The sequence below is a fragment of the Lissotriton vulgaris genome, chromosome 10, assembly GCF_964263255.1.
Source record: "Lissotriton vulgaris chromosome 10, aLisVul1.2, whole genome shotgun sequence".
In the NCBI taxonomy this organism is placed as follows: domain Eukaryota; kingdom Metazoa; phylum Chordata; class Amphibia; order Caudata; family Salamandridae; genus Lissotriton; species Lissotriton vulgaris.
Genome location: NC_141698.1, coordinates 1,108,776,694 through 1,108,799,285, shown reverse-complemented (window position 1 = coordinate 1,108,799,285; position 22,592 = coordinate 1,108,776,694). Strand labels below are relative to the sequence as shown.

The window sequence follows — 22,592 nt, the reverse complement described above, 5'->3', positions numbered from 1 at the left end:
TTGGATTTATGCTGTTTACAATGAAAGCTGGAAGCTTTCACAAATTGAGGCTGCGAAGCGCCTGAGGGCTATTGATCAAGCTAATTTAGAAAAGGTGCTTGCAGTTGTTGATAACAGTATTAACATGCTTTCTTCCCGCATATACACGTTGAATAATATTGTTTCTTCAGTGGTTGATATTGTAAATGATGAGGTATCTGTTTTATACCATGGCCAGAATCAATTGCGTTCTGTAATGCAGTTTGCGTGGACTCTGCAGACTCTTAAGTCTGGCTGTGTGCCCTGGAATTACATGAACGTGTCCTCCCTCTTTACCCTATTTAATTTTACTGACAAACAGTGCATGCTTTCTATGCGAGATGCATCATTTTCCATGTTACACATTGAGAGGTTGGAATCTTTACCGTTCTCTGTTGCTGAGGCCACTGATGCAGCGTGGCTTATCCACGGATTAATTACATTACCATTCGCCTTATACAAATTCACTAATTGTATGCGATATGTTGCAATAGGGCGTTATGAACCGTTAGGTGGTGCCTTCCTCCATGAGGCATGGTCTCTTCCTTTCACATATAGGTGCCTGAAAGACGGTAAAGAAGTTTATTTTAATGGGGAAGAATACACTGAGTCCCCTGACCATTCATTAATATGCAGACACATCCAGTTACATGGTTCCTGTAACCAGGAACGACCTAATCTAGCCTGTGTGTTAAAAGGGACTCCTGTTCCCGCAATTGTTCTCACGTTTACACTTCTGGCAAATGGTAGTTATTTGCTGTGGAATAACGAGGAGTGTTGTGGTTTAATTGTTGGTATCGCTTATGTGGTAACTGTATCGGAACGTGTTGTGTGCTGCAAAAACGTTCTGTATCCCCCTACGCATAGGAATTCAGATGTTTACATCTGGCCATGCATTCCAACCTTGAAGGCAGAGTTCAATGGTATGACTAGAATAAGAGCCCTTTCTCAGAAAGAGGTGGCCCTGAGTTCGGCCCGAGAAACATTCGTCCTTCACAAAGCTAACACACGCACAGAAGTGCAGGCGCTTTTAAATACTGATTTACCGTTACATTTCAGCGAGCTGGTTCATCAAATCTTTAATGCCTCCTCCACTTCCGGCCTTGCTCACTTTTTTAAATTGGTTAGCAGCGGTCTTGTGACTTCATTTGAAAAAATATTTGGGGTCATCCCTGCTTTCTTTCATTCTATTTTTTCGAGTTTGTTTGGTGGGTTCTCTGTCTTGTTGGCTTTAGCTGCAGGCGTATTGGTGATATTTTGTTTTATTAAACATGGATGCCCATCCTGTATTAGGAGCAGAAGAGCCCCTCCTGTCACTGTTGCGCAACCGGATGCTTGATTACTATGGCACCCTGCCGCTTGCGACTTTAAGCACGGCATTTGGATTATCGTTTCGATTTTCCTATTTCACATGTGTCCAGCCTGTGTTTCATTGCCTGAGCTGCGATTTCAACTGGGCCCTTGATTTGTGTCTCTGCTTGACGGTGTCTCGTGACGGCGATTTTAATCATCTGATGAGCCCCGTAGTTACTCACAAGTTGGTTTGTTCTGGCGAAAGGATTATGGCCTTGGCAGCGATGCATGGACTAATGGGTCATTGGGATGTACTCGCAGCAGCGCATGAGTTCTTGGCAAGGAGCTTTCTTGAGAACCCACCAAGTTACTCTCTGATGGTAATAGAGGATCCAGTGATGGAGCAGCACGTATGTTCCTTCCCACTACTTAATTGGATTGCTGAACTGTTTTAGGATGATGACAGTGATTTCATGTTGGAGGCTGTGGCTGCATATTTTGCATATTCAGTTCTATCGTGAGATGCCATGGAGTTTTTTACTTATTTCGGCAAGTGCATGTTTATATTTTGGGACAGTGCCTTTTTTCTTACGTAAATTTCTTTTTATACGTCCCAGACCTATTGACTTATATTTTCAAAGGTTGGAACAATTACGCTTGGCCCCTATAGGCCTTCATGTACACGTTTGGAGAATAGATTAGCTCATTAATATTGAACTCTGTTTTCGGGTTAAACCCCTTCCTGGTTCTGATTTTACATGTTTTCTGACAGTGCTCTGATCATTGGGGGAGTGTCATATAGCTACTTCTTTTCTACATACTGTGTTAAGTTAGCATGAGTTTATTAAATGTTTGCACGCCGTTTTCATTCTTGCTTCACTTTTGCACACGACACATAATTGTTGTTTTAGCTTTCAACCCAGAAGAGCTTCGTGATTTACTAGAGAAATAATATGTTATTGCTCTGATATCAGTTTTGTTCTGCACTCTGTCTGCACAGTGAGTGCTGAAGGCTACACGGATAACTTAACCAAGTGTTGTTAGGTCTGATCTTCGCACCCCTATAGAAATAACACACATGCTGCTGCCAAAATCTGGCGCTAGGCGAGTTTTATATTGTTGTGCTGAACGCACAAAAACACACTTGATGTGCTTCGCATGCAGAGAGCTGGTGGAAGATGATGTGATCCTCCTGCCACTGAGGTTTTGAGGTATGGGCGCGCCCTGCTAAAACCCAAATGAGACCTTCATAGATATAAAATACTATGCTAAATAGGCAGGGTGTGAATTAGACGTTGTTAATTTCTATTCATTTCAGCATCTTAGTATGCTGTCACCATTCGCCTTTTATGGACTGATAACTATGCTGATAACTTTGTTGCTTATAATATGTTTGCTAGTATTATACAAGATATTGCGTTTGAGAACCTTGCATTAGTAAATAAATATTTCAAACATGCAGGTGTCCTCTTTTACTCCACGTTCTGGTTTGTAATGATTATATAACGAAAGAGTGTTCATGTGTTTCACGATACCTGAGGTAATCTAAGTTCATGTTCTGGTCTGTCTAAGCATTGGGAGTTTGTTATGACAAATGAGACACTGTAGCTAGCTCGGTAAGGGGAATTTGGGTACTGAGGTGAGTTTTGGGCCATACTAATTCACCGAGGTTCCAGGTCTCTATGCACAGTTCTGTAGGAGAACGGAATTCTCGCTACAAGTGCCCCTTGACTCTGAATAGGGCTGTGCTCTGCCACCACAATGCTGGCTCCACCTTCGGCAGAGCGTCTGATGTCTCTGCCCTGCTCACTGAAAGAAAAAGCCAGAGTCACCACAACAAAGTGCTCCAAAACTGGGATGAACCAGGCTCAGGCCCCCTGGACTGCAAGAACAAAGGATTTTCAGTATAAATGTAGGAGCCCTGCTCCTAAGAAACTAGATCCTGTTTACGCCAAGAAGAAACTCTGCCCGAAGAGAAGGACCTGGGAAAGCTGCATGGAGGACTACTGTCTCTAGCCTGAGAGACTGGCCTGTGGTGGGAGCCTTGCTGCAAGAAGGAGAGAAGACAAAGACTGAGAAAGACTTTATTTCAACTTGTGCATTTTATTGAACAATCTCCAAGGGCTTGCGTGTGAGCCTGCCCCTGAACTGCACCCCAGGAACATTGGGCGCTACCCCTTGAAGGAGAAACTGCTGCTGGTGTTGCCTGTCCCTTCAGTGCTGCCAACGGAAAGTTGAGTGTGCGGTGCCCCGTCATCGCGCACTCTGAAGCGCCTGTGCAACCCCCTGTCCTGCCGAGCAATGCGACTTCTGCTTGGTCACGTCACCGTCTGCAAAGTAAAGGTCAGCCCCGTCTCACTCGAGCGCTGTGACTGTGCCCCACCGAGCCGTAGCTTGCAACGCAAGAAAGGACCCGTCCGGTCCGAGCACCGCGACCCTGTGGCCCCCGAGCCGTAGCTCGCATCATAAAGACTGATACCTGCCTGTGTTTGCTTCCCCCATGTGGCGTCCTGCTGATCGCGCCCCGCTGCTATGACTGAGCAGCTGCGGCGCGTAGTGCGGTTGTTGGTCGTCCCGTGCTTGGGATTGCTCCGCAACCTGCTTCAAAATCCGCCGCTTTCCCCCTTAAGGATCGAAGCGTACGATCGCATCTCAAGCCAGCCCTAAAACGCATCGCTGCCCTGACCGCACCATGACTACCGAGCCTTTGAGCCGTAGCTCGCCCCGCATCAGGAAGGCACCGTGACGTAGGACGTCTGGCCCGGCATCGTCCGCATCGAACTCTTCACGGCCCAAAGGTACTGTGCCTGTGTCGCCCTGTCCGCTGCGCCCCGGACTGAAACGTCCGCGAAGCGCACATCATCTTGGAAAGCCTTGTTTTGTTAAGTGCTGAACGCGTCGCACCGGAGTGCTATGACTCGCACCCCCCTGTGTCTATCGGCCGCACCGTACTCAGCGTAGCGCAAGGCGCTTGAGATTCGGCACGGTCTTGCTGTTCGCACCAAACCCAGTGCACAGGAGCCCTACAAAGCACACAGAAGTCCCACGAAGCGCACAACCTGTTGTTGTAACATCGCTAAAGAACTGAACATTGCATTTAAATATTGTTGCACCGTTTTAAAAGTTACTGGAATAGTTTGAAAACGTATTAAGCCTGTAATCTAAGCCTGCTTGAAAGTTCAAATATAAAGAGCTATATTTTTACATAAGAACAGCCTTGTGTCTCTCTATGGTGTGTTGATTAGTTACTGTGTGTATTTTTACAAATGCTTAACTATACATAGCCTTGTCTGCTCGCGCCACGCCACCTAGAGGGTGAGCAGGGGTTATTTCTAGGAGTAGTCCTTGGCCTTGACTAGAGCAGAGGGTCCCTGCTTGTCACAAGTGCATACCTGTGCCAACCAGAGACCCCCACTTTTAACACTACTAAACACCTTGACTCCAAGGTTGTTGGCTGACTCCCTCTGTGGCTACAGGGACACAAGGAGCTGCAAAAGGCCATTTTCCTGAAGTGCCCAGCTGACTAATAGCAACTGGACCTGGACTGGAACCTGCTCTCGGCCTCTGCTCAAGTGGGTCCTGTGCCTAAGTGGTGTCCCTGTGGTCTTCCAAGAATTGTGGGCGTCAGTGGGACCTCACGGCAAAAGTGTCCACTTTCAATGGAACTTCATCAGATACAACTCCAGGCATGCCCCACTGGAGGAGTTTGAGCTCCATAAAAGAAGGGGATTATTTAGAGTTTGGCAGAGACTAAACTCCATCACAGTAGCAACGGAGTACCCTTCCAGCCAATCCCTTCTTCTGCTCATCTGATATAGAGGTGGACTAACTGACAAATTTACACTGACAGAGTACAATTTACTACATTAAACTCTCTTCAGTTGGCCTGATGCAGATAAGCCATCTGACCATCTACCTTATTTTTAGAGAGGGTAGGTGGATGGCTTTTAGGTTATTCTTCAACAAAGAAAACTAAATGAAGAACATCGACTGAATTGCTCCATGAAGATAATATATCTGACTTCTGGCTCTCTCCCTCAAGGATGTATGTTGTGAATCTCTGTCATCCACTACTGTTTCGATCAATGGTAAAAGTACCATTGGCAAAACAAAGTGCATCATACTACTCTAGGGTACTATTAATCTTTTTCACTGTTGCTGGTTCCTTGTCCCAGTTGCTTCAAACAGCTTTAAGATCTGGCTCAGGTGGGTTTTAGGCCTGCTCACAGTATTAAATGCATCTTAGTGGCCACCTTCCATGACCATTGGATCCCGGGTAAAGGCCTAGCAAGATGCTTTTGTTTATCGTTGTGGCTTACTAGTGGCACTGTAATTGAGGGCATTTCGTTGTGGGTACAGTGCCACTTCATTTTGCTAAGTTCGCCACTCAATGACTTTCACTTTTTGCATTACGACTTGAACTTGGGTCCGCTCCTTTGTTTTACTCTTCTGCTCCTTCAGTAATGATCCTTAGTTTACTAATCCTGGATTGCAACACCACCTCTTTCCAGAAACAAACTAAAGAGGCCAAAGGCCAGTGGCTATCTACTACCCTTATGCCCTGGGGCCTTCCTCCCCGGTACTGATGTTTCTTTTGTTTCCCCCTCGACTTGCCAAAGTACTTGTGGCTTTGCTTACCACCTTGGTGCTCTGGGTGGTTGAATTATTTAGAGTCCCTTACACTTTACCCAAAAAGGGAGGTTATAGCATGTATTCCCTCTTTCCTTTCTCAACCAATGGGGAGTCTACATGCACCAGATTATGCTCTTTTAAACATAGGAAATGCTTCTTTACATCCTCTGTCCCTCAGGAATTAACAACCAGCAAACACTTAGTAAAGCTTGCTCACTAAAGTGGCAAGGACAGAAGGTTTGGGTAGTTTACGGCTCACATCTGCAGAGATGTAAATGCATTGAGCAAATCTCATTGTGTAATACTAGCTAGGTAACACATTCATTGGGGTTATGGGAGTGTGCAATATGTGTACACACACTTACATCATCTAAAAATGGCTAAGAATAGGACTGAATGAATGATGAGATTTATAAAGCGCAGGCCTACTCCGAGGAGTGTCCCAATACTGGAGGTCAGAAAGCTGTGGAAAACAGAAATAGCCACTGAGTGAAGATGTGAATTGGTGAGTATTTAAAGCTTTTTAAAAGGCTGATTCATGTGGCATATTGAGCAGCACAAGAGGAAGTTGATTCCAAGTAGCTCCGGCTAGAAAAGAGAAGGAACGGCCTCCAGTTCTTGACCCACTGAATAAAGGGACAGTGAGAAACGTGGAGCGCAGGTCTCTCAAGGGGACATAATGGTGGAATTGAGATGCAAGATATTTTAAGCCTTGAATATGAAAAGCATGATAGGTGATCTTAAGAGTTTTGAAAAGAAACCAATTATCTTCTTTAAAGGAAGCCTGTGTCATTTTTGCAGATGTTGAGAAATATGATCTTTTCAGGAAATACCCAAAATCAAATGTTTTTGCACAAAAATGCATTTTGATCAAACTATCTAATAAACCAAGATAAAGTACATTGACAACGTCCAATGTGGATGTGATTAGTGATTGCAACACTAATTTGCATGCAGACATCAGCAAAGAAAAACAATAGTTTGCATAGGAATCTCAGAAGGGAAAAGCAAGAAGCGTCTAAGAGTTTAACCTCAATATTAATTTACTAAAGAGGCAGAATTCAAAGGTGGCGGCAGTCTGAGGGCCAGCGATCTAACATCCATTCATCTTTTATATGGTCAGACAGAAGTATCCCCGTTTTAGCCCCATTGCAAAGCAGACGGTTAGCCTTCAGCAGCAGTGAGGCTAAGGAAAGGGGTGGAAATATCAACCTTTAGGAGAGGCTGAGTGTCATCTGCATAAGAGATGTTCTTTAGGACAAATGATTCAAAAGCTTTGCCAATGGAGCTAAGTACATGTTAAATAGACTGGGGCTTGGTGAAGATGCCAAACCTCAATTTCTTTGCAGAAGAATGGAAAGGGACCATCCTGACGGATTGCTCCCTCTTTAAAAAGGATTTAAGCCACCTCCAGGCCTGATCAAAGATCCCAATATCAGAGAGGCGTTGTAATAGGATTTCATAAGAAACTGTATCAAACGCTGCAATCAAATCCTAAAGGATTAAAATAGCACCTCTATTTTGCCTATTTCTGCTCGTTTTGCCCTTTATTTTGCCTCTTTCTGCTAATAACAGACTTTGATTTTGCCATCTAACTTAAGACCAGGATCACTTATTTGGTGGAAGAGGCTGGAAGAGGCAGAGTCTAATGGTTACATTTGCACTAACACAGTAGGATCCCTTATTTCTATACACTTCCCAAGACCCACAAGGACCGCACCCCACCACCAGGACGCCCAATTGTTTCAAGGATAGGCTCCCTCCTTTAAACCGTTGTCGCGCTTTTGCGACTTCTTCTTAAAACCCCTGGTGCAAAATACCTCCACCTATTTAAAGGATACAAAAGACCTCCTAATCCTATCGAAAGACTTCAGCTTTTACCAGAAGCCAATCTCCTGATAAGCCTAGTTCTGGAAATGATGGTACATCAATGACGTTTTCATGATTTGGGAAGGCCAGTTTTTGGAATGACTTAATGGATGTGACGCAAACTTAAAATTTACAGATTCTATGGGTACTAGACATATTACCTTCTTGGATGTCACATTTTTGGCTGAAAATGGTAAACTACAACAAAGACTTACTACACACCCACAGCTAAAAACACTTTATTGATGTATAACAGCTTTCACCCAAGGGCTCTGGGAAATAATTTACTGTATGTCCAGTTATTAAGACTCAGAAGAAATTGCTGCAGAGTGGAAGACTACCATGATGTTCAGGCGAAGGCACTCAGAAAAAGTAAGGGACCGAGATTATCCAGAAAAAAGCATCAGGCCCACCCGGAACAGAGCACACCAAAGAAACAGAGATTTTTGGAAGGTTACCTTAAGAGGGACACGGCGATGCCTTTAACAAGTGTCACAACTTACAGAACTATATCAAAATAAGTGACCAAAATAATCAATACACATTGGCGCATTTTACAATCAGGTAACCTCAAACGGGAAAAACATTTGTTGTCATTTAACAGGGCTAGAAGCTTAAAAGACCATCTTGTCTCAACCCGATGAAAAAACAAACCCTGAACAACAAATAAATACAGTGTTGAACAACTGGGGCCTGCCCAATGTGACTTGGCACTATGCTTGTGGTAACTGCAGTGTCTGTCATCTTACCAGCACTACCAGGACTCTGAACCTCAAACCAGATAAGAATTGAGTTTTTAAAAAACACATACTAACTGCAACTCTGTCATTGTAACATACATGATTGAGTGTCCCTGCCAGTTGCACTACACAGGCATGACCAGCAGGAAAATCAAGATCAGGGTCTGCGAACATCGCAGCAATGTAAGATATAAATGCAATACTACAAAAATGACGGACCATTTCCTTAAGAAAGGCCATACAACTAATCCCTTACGATGGATCATAATTGAACAGCTTGAGCCTAACCAAAATGACCTACAGAATCAACTTTTTGAAAAGGAGCTGTGATGGATTTATCAACCCACAAACATGGATTAAACAATAACATACCATGGAATGCCATCACCTTTGTTACGCTATTGTCTGTTTCTTTGCACAGACAATCCTCTACTGGCATGAAAGGAATGATTTGATATGAACCGGCACAACCGACATTGCATGCCAGATTTGCTTCCTTTCCAAGCACCCAAAGGGCTAATATAGGGGGCACCGTCAACCCTGAGCAGTTGAGCCTGGCGCCCGAATGTCGTAACATCACCAAGCGAGTTTACGTGGCGTCACACCAGCTCTTAGCCTCGTGCGGCCTGGGCCGCAACATCTCAGCACCCCGCACAGTGCCACAGCAGGCAACGAAGCAGGCGGAAGACCTTGATGAAGTAAGTGGGTATGTGTGAGGACTGCCGATTATGCGTAATCTTATTTGAATACGGCCATGGCTGACTGTTATGTCGGGGCCCTAGGCCCTCATTGTAGTAATCACTGCGACACGGACACACAGAAAGTTAGCTGGTTAATGAGCCTCGAGCACGTGCACTCGGCTCTCTTTATTGACTGTGTCACGTGATGTTGTGACATCAGTGGTGGGTGGGTGTTAAGTGTTTCATTACACTTTCAGCAACTAGACTGTGTCTGCTAGGATACAACATTCCTCCCAAACTTTGATAAAAATTAAGGAAAGACAAAAGTCCGAACCTGTGGGAGAAAATACATAAATATACAATAATTACAAATTTACACTGAGCCTCTGCAGCGGCTTGCTTGATGACGACGGTGGAAATTGCTGCTGAAACTTTAGTTCTTCTTAGCTTGACGTCCTGGTTCTCGGTAGGCGTGCTCTTCTTTACTTGCTCCGTGGAAGTGTGTAGGTCAGTCCACTGAGATCTTGCTTTTGAGGGTGACGCCAAACAGGATGAACAGATGTTAGACTTGAAGGATGTTGTCTTCTACTGGTCCGTCGGTTTCTTCACTGTAGGCAGCTTGGCTTTACATTACAAAGGATGGAGTGTTTGAAGGGCATTCTTGTCACTAGGACGCCCCTCTCTCGGGTGTTCTCCTCCCACGAGATGTCCCGGAGGCCCTTTTCATCAGGTTTCCACTGGGCCGGGTATTCATCCACAGCGTTGCTCCAACTCCACAGTCTGCGTGTGAATGGAGACGATGAGGGTACTACCTCACAAAGTCCGTAGCTCCACCTGAAGGGTAGTTGTTGACTCCTGCCTTCGTGCACAAGTTCCTCTTCTCCCTGGGACGTGCAGGTGAGCCGGCGATGGATCCATCTCTCGTGACGGGGCCCTCTGCCACCGGTGTCCCTGAGGCCTTTGCCCCTTGGATCTCCATGGGCTGGTGTGGATTGGTCAGTTCTCCTTGTTCAGGCCATCTGAGCTCCCTCCGCATCCAGGTTTCTGCTCGATCCCAAAGGTGGGTGTTGCCAATGGTCCGGCCTGTGCTCTCCTACCGTCCACGGGTCGTCAGGGTCTTGTGAATAGGTGCCTGTTCTTTTCCTGGTGCCATCAGTGTTCTCCTGGACTTATGGGTCACTGTACACGATGTTGTGGTGTGTCACCTCTTCTTGTTGTAAGTGTGTGGACTTGTCACACCTCTCCTCACCTTTTCCAGATGTTGTCCTTGATGGTGTTGTGCCACATGACTTCTTACTTCATTTTCTTTTCACGACACAGTGTGGTCACCTTTCTATCTTTGTCTTCCTGACCAGGCTTCTTCAAGTAGCTGTTTCCCTCTGGTCTTGCCCTGGCTTTAGGACACTGTCTTCCCTCCACTCTCCTGTGACTGGACCGGTCATTACGATCTTCTTTCTTGCCTCCTATTACTTCCAGTTCTTGTTGGTGTTGCGTCCGTCTCTCCGGGTCTTCTTTCGGACTTTATCCTGATCTCTCAGTTCACAGACGTCTTCTGGCAGGACGTCTTCATCCTGGCAGAATACCTTTGCTGCGCCTTTACGGCGGGTCAGCATTCCGGCGACCTGTTGGCAGGTCGGTTTTCTTCTTTTTCCTTCTCGGGCGACCATCTGGGTGATCGGCTTTTGTTTTGCTGCCAGATGGGGTGGACAGCTTCCTCTTTGTGATTCTTCTCGCAATCCATGATCGTTGGGATCGCCATTTGCTTCCGCTGCAGTGCTTTTGCGTTGCCGCAGTTTTGTCTGCGCTCTTCGTGTGCTCTGCTGTTTCCAGAGGGTTACTTCACCGCTCCATGGACCTTCTCCGGTGGGTGCACTTCTCGTGCGCGCTGCCGGTGAGGATTTTTAGCTTCATGGCGTGGTGATCTTGCATCACTCTTTCATTGCACATCATTGTGCACGGCACTTGCAAGTTTGTGCTTCACTTCGTACCGTCGTGGTACATCTTCAGTGTCGCTTTGTTCCTTGCTCTTCTTTATCTTCCAGTGCTTTGGGTACTTGCTCCATACTTCTTCTAGTACTTGAGGTGTGGCTTCCTTCTTATCAGGCGCTATCCTGTACTGTCCGCGTCTGGGGTACACTTGCGCTCTTCCATCAGTTGCCTTTGAATCTTGCTGCTTGCAGTGGACGTTGTGCATCTCCCTCGCTGTCCAGCGTGGTGATGTTGTTTCTCCTGCGGTTGCGGTGAGCACCTGTGGCCACAGCCGTCACCTCAGCAGTGATGATGGGTCTTCGTCTTCGTCTCCATCTCTGCAGGCTTGCTTTCTTTCCTCTTGTGCTCCTTGGCTTGTCTTAGGCTTGTTGGTTCCTTTTGCTTCTTCTGGTGCAATTTCCCCCAGTATCCACTAGATGGCCATGTAGGATTTAGATTCCCTGCAGCAGCAGCTTACTTTTTTCTTGGAGATTCCTTCTTTCCTGTTGTTGTTGCTTGGAGTCCCGGGCGTGCAGGACCTGCTGTTACCATGAAGTGTGCAGGACAGGAGGGGGCTGGAGTCTCTGCTGACCAGAGGTAAGTGTATTTTTTTTCCTTTTATTTTCACTTGGAGACAGTAGGCACATCTTGGGAGCTGCACCGATTGAGGTGTGCCTGTGTATTGTTCAGTTGCACACAGCGCTGGCTGCTTGCTGGCTGTCCGTCCCTGCCAGCTCTCTGGTGTGTCTCCCAGTGTCTCCTGTCCTTGTGGCCACATGGGGGGTGCGTGTCACTGCCTTGTAGATCTATCGCAGGTGGGCTCCACATCGTTTGCTCACGCCCGGCAGCTCTGGGATGTCTTCGGCGGTTTGGGCGCCAGAGGGCATACACCATCCCTTGGTGCACTCGGCCCCACACAGCAATCTCTTCCCCATTTACATTGGCGCTGGCCACCCACGGAAGTATTCCCTTTTCTCTGACCCCGCCCGCAGCAGTCCACCACGCGCTGCGGGTGCTTCGTTTGTCTTCACCTGCGGCCGTAGCCTCGCACCGCACATGCTGTGCGGCGGGAGTGGGGGACGCTACAGGCAGGCCGCGTGTGGACTCCGCTGGCCCTGCCTTTGCTGCAAGTTCACTTTCGGCCGTCTCGTGCTCTGGCCATGCAGGTGGGCTCCTCTTGCAGGCAGGCTTTACTCACATTGCGAGGGGGGTCGGGAGGCGGTTAGCTACTCCCTCCTTCCCCCTCGTCATTCCTGGCAGTCACGGAGGCGGGGTGGACTCCCGCGGACCTCCGGTCGCCCTGGTCAGTCTCGGGCAGCCTGCGGGCTCACCTCGGGTCCGGCTAGCGTCGCGGGTGGGCTCCTCTTCATTCATGCATGCCCGGCAGGGCGTCGCTACAGTTGCGGATGGGCTCCACAGGCCTTATTGAACTTGGGGCCGCTGCTCGCTCCCAGGCTCACCTTCGGCCGACGGGCCTTCCTTAGCTGCAGTCGTGGCGAGTGGGCTCAGCCCGGCCAGCACTCCTCTCCGGTGGGGGTCAGTCACGGCCATTGCGGGTGGGCAACGCACGGTCCTCTTCCCTTGTACGCTTCCCTCAGCACTGCAGCAGTCGAAGGGGCCAGAGAAGTGCGGGGTCGGCTCCCGATCACCTCCTCCTCAAAGACTAGGCCCGGGGCATGGCACCTGCCCTGTGGGCCACTCGGCGGCCGGAGCTGCTTCCTCCTTGGGGGTGCCCATAGGCAGGGTGCATACACCCCCCTTTTCCTTTAGCATTGACACGCCGGGGTTCTGCCACTCCTCGTCGCCAAATGATATGTCGGGGCCCTAGGCCCTCATTGTAGTAATCACTGCGACACGGACACACAGAAAGTTAGCTGGTTAATGAGCCTCGATTACGTGCGCTTGGCTCTCTTTATGTCGTGACATCAGTGGTGGGTGGGTGTTAAGTGTTTCATTACACTTTCAGCAACTAGACTGTGTCTGCTAGGACACAACAGCTGACGTTTAATGCATAATGCTTTGTCACTAATGGTTTGTTGATAACCATTAAATGTATCCTGACAGAGTGCGACGATAGGCACCGCCTCTCACCGGGATCCATCTTGCTTGAATTATCACAACAATAGTAGGTGGAATGCATATTTTTTTATAAAGGGGCAAACAGTCAAATCAAACCAAATAAGCCTCTTTGTGCACTGTGTTTATTGTTACCACGATTCATGTTCTTTGCCTAACTGTGAGACTTTGTAGTATGAATGTGTGATTCAATCGTGTAAAAGTATGTTTGGAGTCGCCAAGAATGCCACCTGACATGCATGAGCACCTACCTCATTGATCATGAACATGCCTGATGAATAGGAGCGAATTGCACTACAGTATGACCGGCACACCGACATTTTTTCACACACAGTTCTGTGGTTGTGAAGGTAAAGATTGCATGCGGCTTAAAACTCAGCACAAGACTTACAGCACGTTGCATGAGGTTTAGGGTGCATTGAAAACGCACGCTGCACCAAACTCTGCATCCACCCTAACAATTGATTTTTTTTAAAACTATGATGTATGTCTCTTTTGATTTTCTTTCAGATATACTACTTTGGGTGCAAATCTTAAGTTACGAATCCACACCACTTATGCACACCTTAGGATGTGTGCTTTCCCTTTACTTGCCTAGGGTTTCCTCTGCCCCTGACAGCTATGGTCCTGAAGAATGCCTTCTTTCATACATTTGATTGGCTGAAACATGTAGACCATTAACAGATGTGTGAAATATTTTTTTCTCTTTCACATCCACCTTTGTTTTTAATCCTACCCCAGGAACTCACTATTACATTCATCCTGATATGGAAGAGTATCCTGGAGGCAGTTTTTAGAATCATGCTCACTAATTTTACTGGTTCACTAAGAAAAATCCCATTTCACTGTAATCAGGCGTCGCAGCCCACCTAGGAGACATTTGGCCCCCAACATAGGAACCCAATGAAGTTGGTGGATGAGGGTTCTTTATAAAATCCTAATGTATTTTTCCTGAGAGGCTACTAAATGTACAAGGGATGCTAGTTAATGATATGGTATTCAGATTGTTCCTATTGTTTACTATAGGTATCTAGGGGAGAAGGACAAGCAGTTTTATCCCCACTCTCTTTTCTGTTTGGTGTAAGAGAGCAAAAATGTGCCATATCTACTACAATTTGCTGCATTTCTGCTCACTCCCTGCGCTCGAACCAATCCAGGCCCTCATACAACATGCTGCAAGGGGGCCTGTCTTAAGAGAAGTGTTGTTTATGTGACAGAATGAACACCTTGCTGCACAAAACCAATCCTTTGGGTTATTTTTATCTTCATACGTGTGCTGCAGATTACAGAAAAAGGAAATACCGAAGATAAATAAAGATATTGCTCCTCGTTATGTCTCACTTGGAAAAACATACCATTTTGACTCATTCCAAGGTTCACAATTCTTTTAGCAAATGTGGGATTGCACCAGTATCCATGGGTGGATGCAGAAGATTGCCCATGTCCCACTCATGAAATGCTTTCTCAATGCAGGATACAGCAAGGCAGCGAGTTGGGCTGCTGTGCATTACTCAGGATTTACTAAGCCATTTAAAGCCACGCAAGTTGGCTTTGTGTGGCTTAGTAAATCCCCTTCTAGGGCTCGCGTTGCCTTGCGTCACCTAGCATGGCACAAGAGGAACACAAGCCCTGTGTAAATCGCCCCCTTTATGACCATGTCCTGCCGCACCTATCCTGGCACTGTACACTGTATGACTCCAGGGTTTGCCATCATGGCATGAACTACTCCTGCGACACCTATCACTTCAATCGCGCCCACCTGCTGAGTGAAAGTATCCAATGCCCCTTCGACAGGTACAGTGTGGTCTCTATCACTGAAGCCATCTTGTTATTTCTACAGCGCTATTACTCCCTCAACCTAGCATGGTAGCAGCTCTTCACTGCATCTTCTGTCTGCAGGACTACACCTGGACAACTGCAGTTGTCATGAGCTGCATTGGGTTGGTCACTTTATGATATTCGACCCCCCAAACGTGCTTTATTCACAACGTCTGCAAAAATGGTATGCCTATATGTAGCAGCTAAGTCATGCCCTGCCCAATGCTATAGGTATTATTGCAGCATAGTGTTATTTATTCGCTGTGTCCGCTTTCAATTTCTCTGTGTTCTTACAGTTACATCATTACATGAAGAATCTTCATTTTAAAACTTCCTCTGGTGATGAAATCTACTTTGATGATCAAGGGAATCCTCCCACGCGCTTTGACATTTCCAGTTGGATTTTCTACAACTTCAGTTATGCTACATGGACCAAAGTGGGAAGCTTCCATCTAAACCCTTCTGGGGAAGAACAGTTCATCATTGATGACAGAGCCATTCGTTGGAACCCCGACTTTAAACAGGTAATGGCTTCTGTCTGATTTGGGGACAAACTTGGAAAAAAGGTGAGAAACGTGAAAAAAATGTGGATGTGAAAGAACAATATTGATCAAATGGAAAAGTAATTGTTGCTTCATTGACTGTCTGTATCAGCAGGTGAACCACAATAAATCTCAGTTTAGCTGCCCAACTATACTCTGAGGGGCTTATGTACTCATTTTTGGCTCAGGGCAGCTCAACAAATCACTTTGCTGCTCTTCCCTGCATCCAGAGAAAAAGGCAGGATGAGATATGGCACATTCCTGTGCTTTCTCACTGCACTGGTGCATAATTGGCTGCCTAGCTCTAATGCAGACACCCTTGCACAAAGGTGCAAGGCTGTCTGCGTTGTAGGAATTATTGTTTTTGTGCAGACAGGAAAGGACACCTTCCTGCACAAAAACAATAAATGGAGGCATTTTCCTCCTTCGATGTGTGCTGCACATTACAGCACACAAAAAAAGAGGAAACAATGAGGAGAAATAAAGTTCTTTTTCCTCATGCATTCCCAGCATTACAATTCCTTCTCAATCTGGGGCAGCGTAAACATCTGTGGGTGTTGCGTGGGAACACCCACCGAGTTGCCATGGAATGCCTCTTTAATGTAAGTGTGGGCCGAATATTCGTTCCGCTCGCGGAATTTGCGGATTTCTGGCAATTTCGCGATCCGCAAATCTCGCGAAATTGCAGAAAAATCAGCAAATCCGCGAGCGGGACGAATTTTCCATGAAGCACTTACAGGGTTACAGCAGGTGCCCAAGTTGAAGCTAATTTCTTTGTAAACATTTACAAAATGGTTACAAAGAAATTAACTTCAACTTGGGCACCTGCTGTAACCCTGTAAGTGCTTCCTGAGTGGCCCCTCCAGAGTTCGTTGCCTACTTGAAACTATTCTCTGACCCTGCTCTTACCCTCGAAGCAGGGTCAGAGAACAGTTACAAGTATGGCACAAGGCTCCACTCACAAAAATTAAACCTCAACAGGAAGCACTTACAGATAAATAAAGCAAGTGCCTGAGTTGAAGCTCAAATTCAGGAACGTTTTAATCTGCCCAAAACATTAGTGAGCACGGTCGAGGCTGGGCAAGTGTGCTTTAACCCCATCTCTGCCGTCGAAAATTAGCTCTAATACTCGAGGGAGGTCTTCGCATCCATGAGTTTCTCGAGCACGATCCCCTTGTAGTTACTGTGACCATGAGGCTGCTTACTCCTCACCTGCTGCCCTGCTTGCTCTCTGACCCTTAACACAAGAGGCATGTGAACACGCATAGAAGCCTCGGGTCTTTGCATCAATGAGTTTCTCGAGCGTGATCCCCGTGTAGTTCCTGTGACCAGGAGGCTGCTTTCTCCTCACCTGCTGCCCTGCTCGCTCTCTGACCCTTTATACACAAGAGGTATGTTAACACTGCATAGCAGCCCCGCCCGTTCTGCCCCACACAACACACTAGCGGTATCAAACGTCTTCCCGCCCTTTCCCCACTATTATGGACAGCTTTGTCCATCATAGTGGCATCTTCATGGATAACTATGCAGGGCAGGATTCATTCTGGCACGCGGCTCCTGTAAAAAAAAATTAAACCTCAACAGCAAGCACTTACAGATAAATAAAGCAGGTGCCCGAGTTGAAGCTCAAATTCAGTAATGTTTTAATCAGCCCAAAACATTAGTGAGCAAGGTCGAGGCTGGGCAAGTGTGCTTTGACCCCATCTCTGACGTCGAAAATTAGCTGTAATACTCGAGGGAGGTCTTTGCATCTATGAGTTTCTCAAGCGCGATGCCCTTGTAGTTTTTGTGACCAGTAGGCTTCTTTCTCCTCATCTGCTGCCCTGCTCGCTCTCTGACCCTTTACATAAGAGGCATGTGCGTACGCATAGAAGCCCTGGCCGTTTGGCCCGGCCCACCACACACTAGCGGTATCAAACGTCTTCCCACCCTTTCCCAACTATGATGGACAGCTCACTCAAGGGACCTCAGCGCCTTTTGGCGTGGTGGCAAAATTACAGGCACACATGGTCACTGGAAACAAGTCTTCTGGCCCTTTACGCACCTGCAGTGTTGGAAAAGCACTATACATTTACCCAACGAGGTAGCACTTAATGATTAGCCAGTACTCCAGTTGAGTAGAGGTATTGCACAAAACGGTGGCATCTTCGTGAATAACTATGCAGGGCAGGATTCATTCTGGCATGAGGCTCCTGTCACAAAAATTAAACCTCAACAGGAAGCACTTACAGATATAGCAGGTGCCCTAGTTGAAGTTCAAATTCAGTAACGTTTTTAATCAGCCCAAATCATTAGTGAGCACGGTCGAGGCTGGGCAAGTGTGCTTTAACCCCATATCTGCCGTTGAAAATTAGCTGTAATACTCAAGGGAGGTCTTTGCATCCATGAGTTTCTCGAGCGCAATCCCTGTGTAGTTCCTGTTGCCAGGAGGCTGCTTTCTCCTCACCTGCTGCCCTGCTCGCTCTCTGACCCTTTACATAAGAGGCATGTGCACACGCATAGAAGCCCCGCACCACACACTAGCGGTATCAAACGTCTTCCCACCCTTTCCCAACTATGATGGACAGCTCACTCAAGGGATCTCTGCGCCTTTTGGCGTGGTGGCAAAGTTACAGGCACACATGGTTACTGGAGACAAATCTTCTGGCCCTTTACGCAGCTGCAGTGTAGGAAAAGCACTATACATTTACCCAACGAGGTATCACTTACTGATCAGCCAGTACTCCAGTTGAGTAGAGGTATTGCTCAAAACGGTGGCATCTTCGTGGATAACTATGCAGGGCAGGATTCATTCTGGCACGAGGCTCCTGACACAAAAATCAAACCTCAACAGGAAGCACTTACAGATATAGCAGGTGCCCAAGTTGAAGTTCAAATTCAGTAACATTTTTAATCAGCCCAAAACATTAGTGAGCATGGTCGAGGCTGGGCAAGTGTGCTTTAACCCCATATCGGCCATCTAAAATTAGCTGTAATATTTGAAGGAGGTCTTTGCATTCATTAGTTTCTCGAAGCCTGATCTCTGTGTAGTTCCTGTGGCGAGGAGGCAGCTTTCTCCTCACCTGCTGCCCTGCTCGCTCTACGATGCTTTACACAAGAGGAATGTGCACACGCATAGAAGCCCCGCACCACACACTAGCTGTACCAAATGTCTTCCCACCCTTTCCCAACTATGATGGACAGCTCACTCAAGGGACCTCAGCGCTGTTTGGCGTGGTGGCAAAGTTACAGGCACACATGGTCACTGGAGACAAATCTTCTGGCCCTTTCAGCAGCTGCAGTGTATGAAAAGCACTATACATTTATCCAATGAGGTAGCACTTACTGATTAGCCAGTAGAAAGTACTCCAGTTGAGTATAGTGCAAATTGCAAAACAAATCTGCGATTTCACAGGAAAATCCACAAATTTGCGGATTGTTTTGCGATTTCGCGGGAATTCGGGCACCGCAGATCAGCAAAATTCGCCCATACTTACTTTAATGCAGAGTAAGGCAACACAGCGACTTTGCCTTACTCCATATCTACAAGGCCATGAAAAGCCACATGGCGTTGCATGGCCTCGTAGATATGGGTCAGCACTCTGTGCCACAGCTGCATCAAAAAAGTGTCACTGCTCTATTTAGAGGCAGAACAATGTTGGGTTTCGACCACACAGCCTAAATTGGCTCAGATAGTAGAAACATTTGCCTGCCGGCTTGTCTTCCACTTGACCACCATCTTACAGTAACAGATGCAGATGCCGTACAGGGCAAACAAATGTCACCACAGATCTCTGGGCTAAAATGTCAAGCTTGGCGACCCATGGCAGGGGAATTGTTTAATGACACCCTTACTCAAGGACAATGTTGGAAGTAGTGTTTTCTGGTTGTCTGAGATAAAGATCCAGCCATGCAGAATCCACCACATGCATCAAGGGCGGCTGATTACACTTGTTGTATAACCAGTGCTCACCCTTGGGTAGCTTGGCACTAAGCAGTCAGGCTTATCACAGAGGCAATGTGTAAAGCTAAGTCAAAGCAGTAACTCGCAATAAATACCCCACGCTGTACAAAATAGATTTCACACATGACGTCTGTAAAAATTGTTTGCATTTAACACATATATGCAATCAATGCAAAATAAACATCATGTACTTTGGGGCATCAACCACACTTGGAATTATTACTAGAAGTACCGGTAGGCCCAGGCACCATCTGTGCAAGTGCATACACACACGCCTGCAAAGACAGGTGGGACATGTAGTCCCTAGCGCCATTGCTGCAAGTGCGATACTCAAGTCTGCACGAGCAGGCTGAACACATAGCCCTGGCACCATAGGTGTCCCTGCACAAGCACAAGTATGCAATGGCAGGTTGCACATGGGTTTACCCACTATGGGTCAAATGTGCTCACACATGCCTGCGATGGACAGATAGCCACTAACACAAAGGGTGCAAGGGTACACACTCAAGCCAGCAACTGCAGTCTTGGTACATTGTTGTCATAGGTATGCACGCATTTTCATGCAATGACGGGTCAGACACTTATGTAAGAGCACTCCTATAAACCTGCAGTGGCAGACTGGACACATATTCAAACCAGCACAGGGGCCCATGCGCACTCCCAGGCATGCAATGACCATTGTATACACACAGGTCTGGTATGGCAGACCGGCTCATGTCTTCGAACATCATGTAGATGCAACTTCCTAACATGTTGCAGTAGATCACACATAGTCACAGATGAGTTCAACAGAGATTTATTGTAGATAAACTACACAGTTCTTCCTGACCCTCATCTCAGTGGACTAGAGAGCATAGTGAAGACACATCCAGCCCCAACAGCTCTCAGTACAGTTGAATACAGAGAAACCAGCAACAGTGCAGCCAGGCAACCCATCAACATTCCATAAGGTGACACCTGAGCTAGATCATAGAATACAGCACTGAAGCAATATAATCAAGAGAATACAACATATCCCCCTTTCTCAATAAACAAAAGTAAGAAACAATATAAACAGAAACAAAAAAACAAAATAAAAAAACACTAAAAACTATAACTATTGAATACTTTGTAAGTGAGCATAAAGCAGATACTCTAAAACATTTTCAATAATTTGTAAGTAAATACAAAGCAGAAACTCTAAAACATTTTACATGTGGTATCTCCTAGGAACAATCCTAGATCTTGAACTCCTTCTGAAGGACAAATCAGAAGGTACACCAACCTCCTGACCAAGAGGCACAGAAGCAGGATATGAAGGAACATTCTTAATTTTTACAATCTTACCAACATTCCACCATTTTCCCCCTTCAACTTGCACAGAATTTCTGCCAACCCCGGTAACAGAAATGGAAGAACCACATTTGCTCTCACCCTTCTTCCCATGTACTGGGGACTTAATACGAGCAAGATCTCCAACGACCACAGGAACAGTGTTGACCTCTTTTTTACTGTCAAACCAAGACTTCTGTTTGGACTGGGTGTTGGAGACATTTTCTCGAACCAGATGCATGAGACTGTCAATATCAGGAACAGACGTGATCCATTTGTTCATCCATGCGGGCTTAAAGCTAGTGTTGGGCTTTTTTCCCCTTAACAAATCAAAGGGAGAAACCTAAGTTGTAGAGTGAGGGGTGGTCCTGTAGAACCAAAGCATACTGTTGAGAGAATTAAGAATATCACAGTTACAAGATCTGGCCTACTTAACACAGCCCCCCACAACTCTGTTAATTTGCTCAACCAGCCCATTAGACTGGGGGTGATAAAGGGAACTCCTAACATGTTGAATGTTGCATGGTTTCAAAAAGGATTCAAATTCATTCAGCACTTGTAAATTGAGTGCATTATCCGTCACCATGGTGTCAGGAAACCGCTCCCTCAAAAATACATCTTTAAGAAAAAGAATGATGTTACTGGTAGAGGCCTCCTTAACAAGTTTCATGTCAGGTCATTTTGAAGCATAATCAATTAACACTAAAACAAAACGACACCCTCCAGGTAAAATTTCCAAAGGTCCTGTGACATCCACACCTATTCTGGACCATGGTCCAGAGGGAAACTCAATAGGAAAGAGAGGTGGACAGGAAACCTTTAAACCTTTGTCAGCAGAACTACAGATGCAACATGAATCAACAGGATCTGATGCCAGATAAAAATCTAAATAAACATAAAAACTCCTAAAACCAGAAGGGCACTCCTAAAGACTACTAAACAACTACTAAAATACTCCCAAAGACCCCCAAAGACTCCTAAAAGACTCTTAAAAAATTCCTGCAAAAGACCCCTACCCGCTAAACATCCAGCCGAAACACCCTGCAGGTACACAGAACCATTTCATTAATAAATACCAGAACAGTGGCCCTGATAAAGGCAGCCCAGACACAATCAATATTGTCATATGCGTTTTAATTCAGCATCATCAAGAAGAGCCTTATAAGTGGCCGCACTACCTAACTACCGAACGCCTTCCGTCCTTTTTCCGATCTATTCCCCGACGGCAAGTGTCCCACAAGGGGCAGATGGGCTTGGGAGGTTTGGGAAAGTCAGCGCAAGCGTGAGGTAGATGTGAGAGTGATCAAAGTGGCTACTAGTAGCCTGGAGATTACACCATTCCTACGCAACGAGTAAACTTGTACCCAGGGATCTCAGGAAAAACAAGCAGGGTGAACAGTGAACCATACCGCGTGTACGCAGGCATAAGAGCGGCAAACCACGCTGAGATAATAACGCCATATGTAAATCAGCAAATTAGCAACCCTGAGCAGACCAGAAAAAAATCAAGTTGGAGAATTTTGGAGAGTCGGAGCGAAGTGACAAAAAACACACTGTGCGGAAATACACGCAAGCCTTCAGAAGGAAACAAAAATAGTCCAGCGAACAGTGAACCTGCAAAGTAAGATCTCAAATACTAATTCAAATAGGCTGCTGGACAGAATATCGGATATTGGATTATGCGGTCAAGAAAAATTCGACA

At 46.3% G+C, this 22,592-nt stretch overlaps 1 protein-coding gene across 1 annotated transcript in view; it reads left to right on the top strand.

The window, feature by feature from the left end:
- Positions 1-22,592, top strand: part of LOC147689406 (vomeronasal type-2 receptor 26-like) — a 340,755-nt gene that overhangs the window by 58,656 nt on the left and 259,507 nt on the right. The window contains exon 2 of the mRNA XM_086940085.1: positions 15,391-15,618. Within this exon, the coding sequence (XP_086796211.1) occupies positions 15,391-15,618 (228 nt within the window). The remainder of the gene's footprint in view (positions 1-15,390; positions 15,619-22,592) is intronic.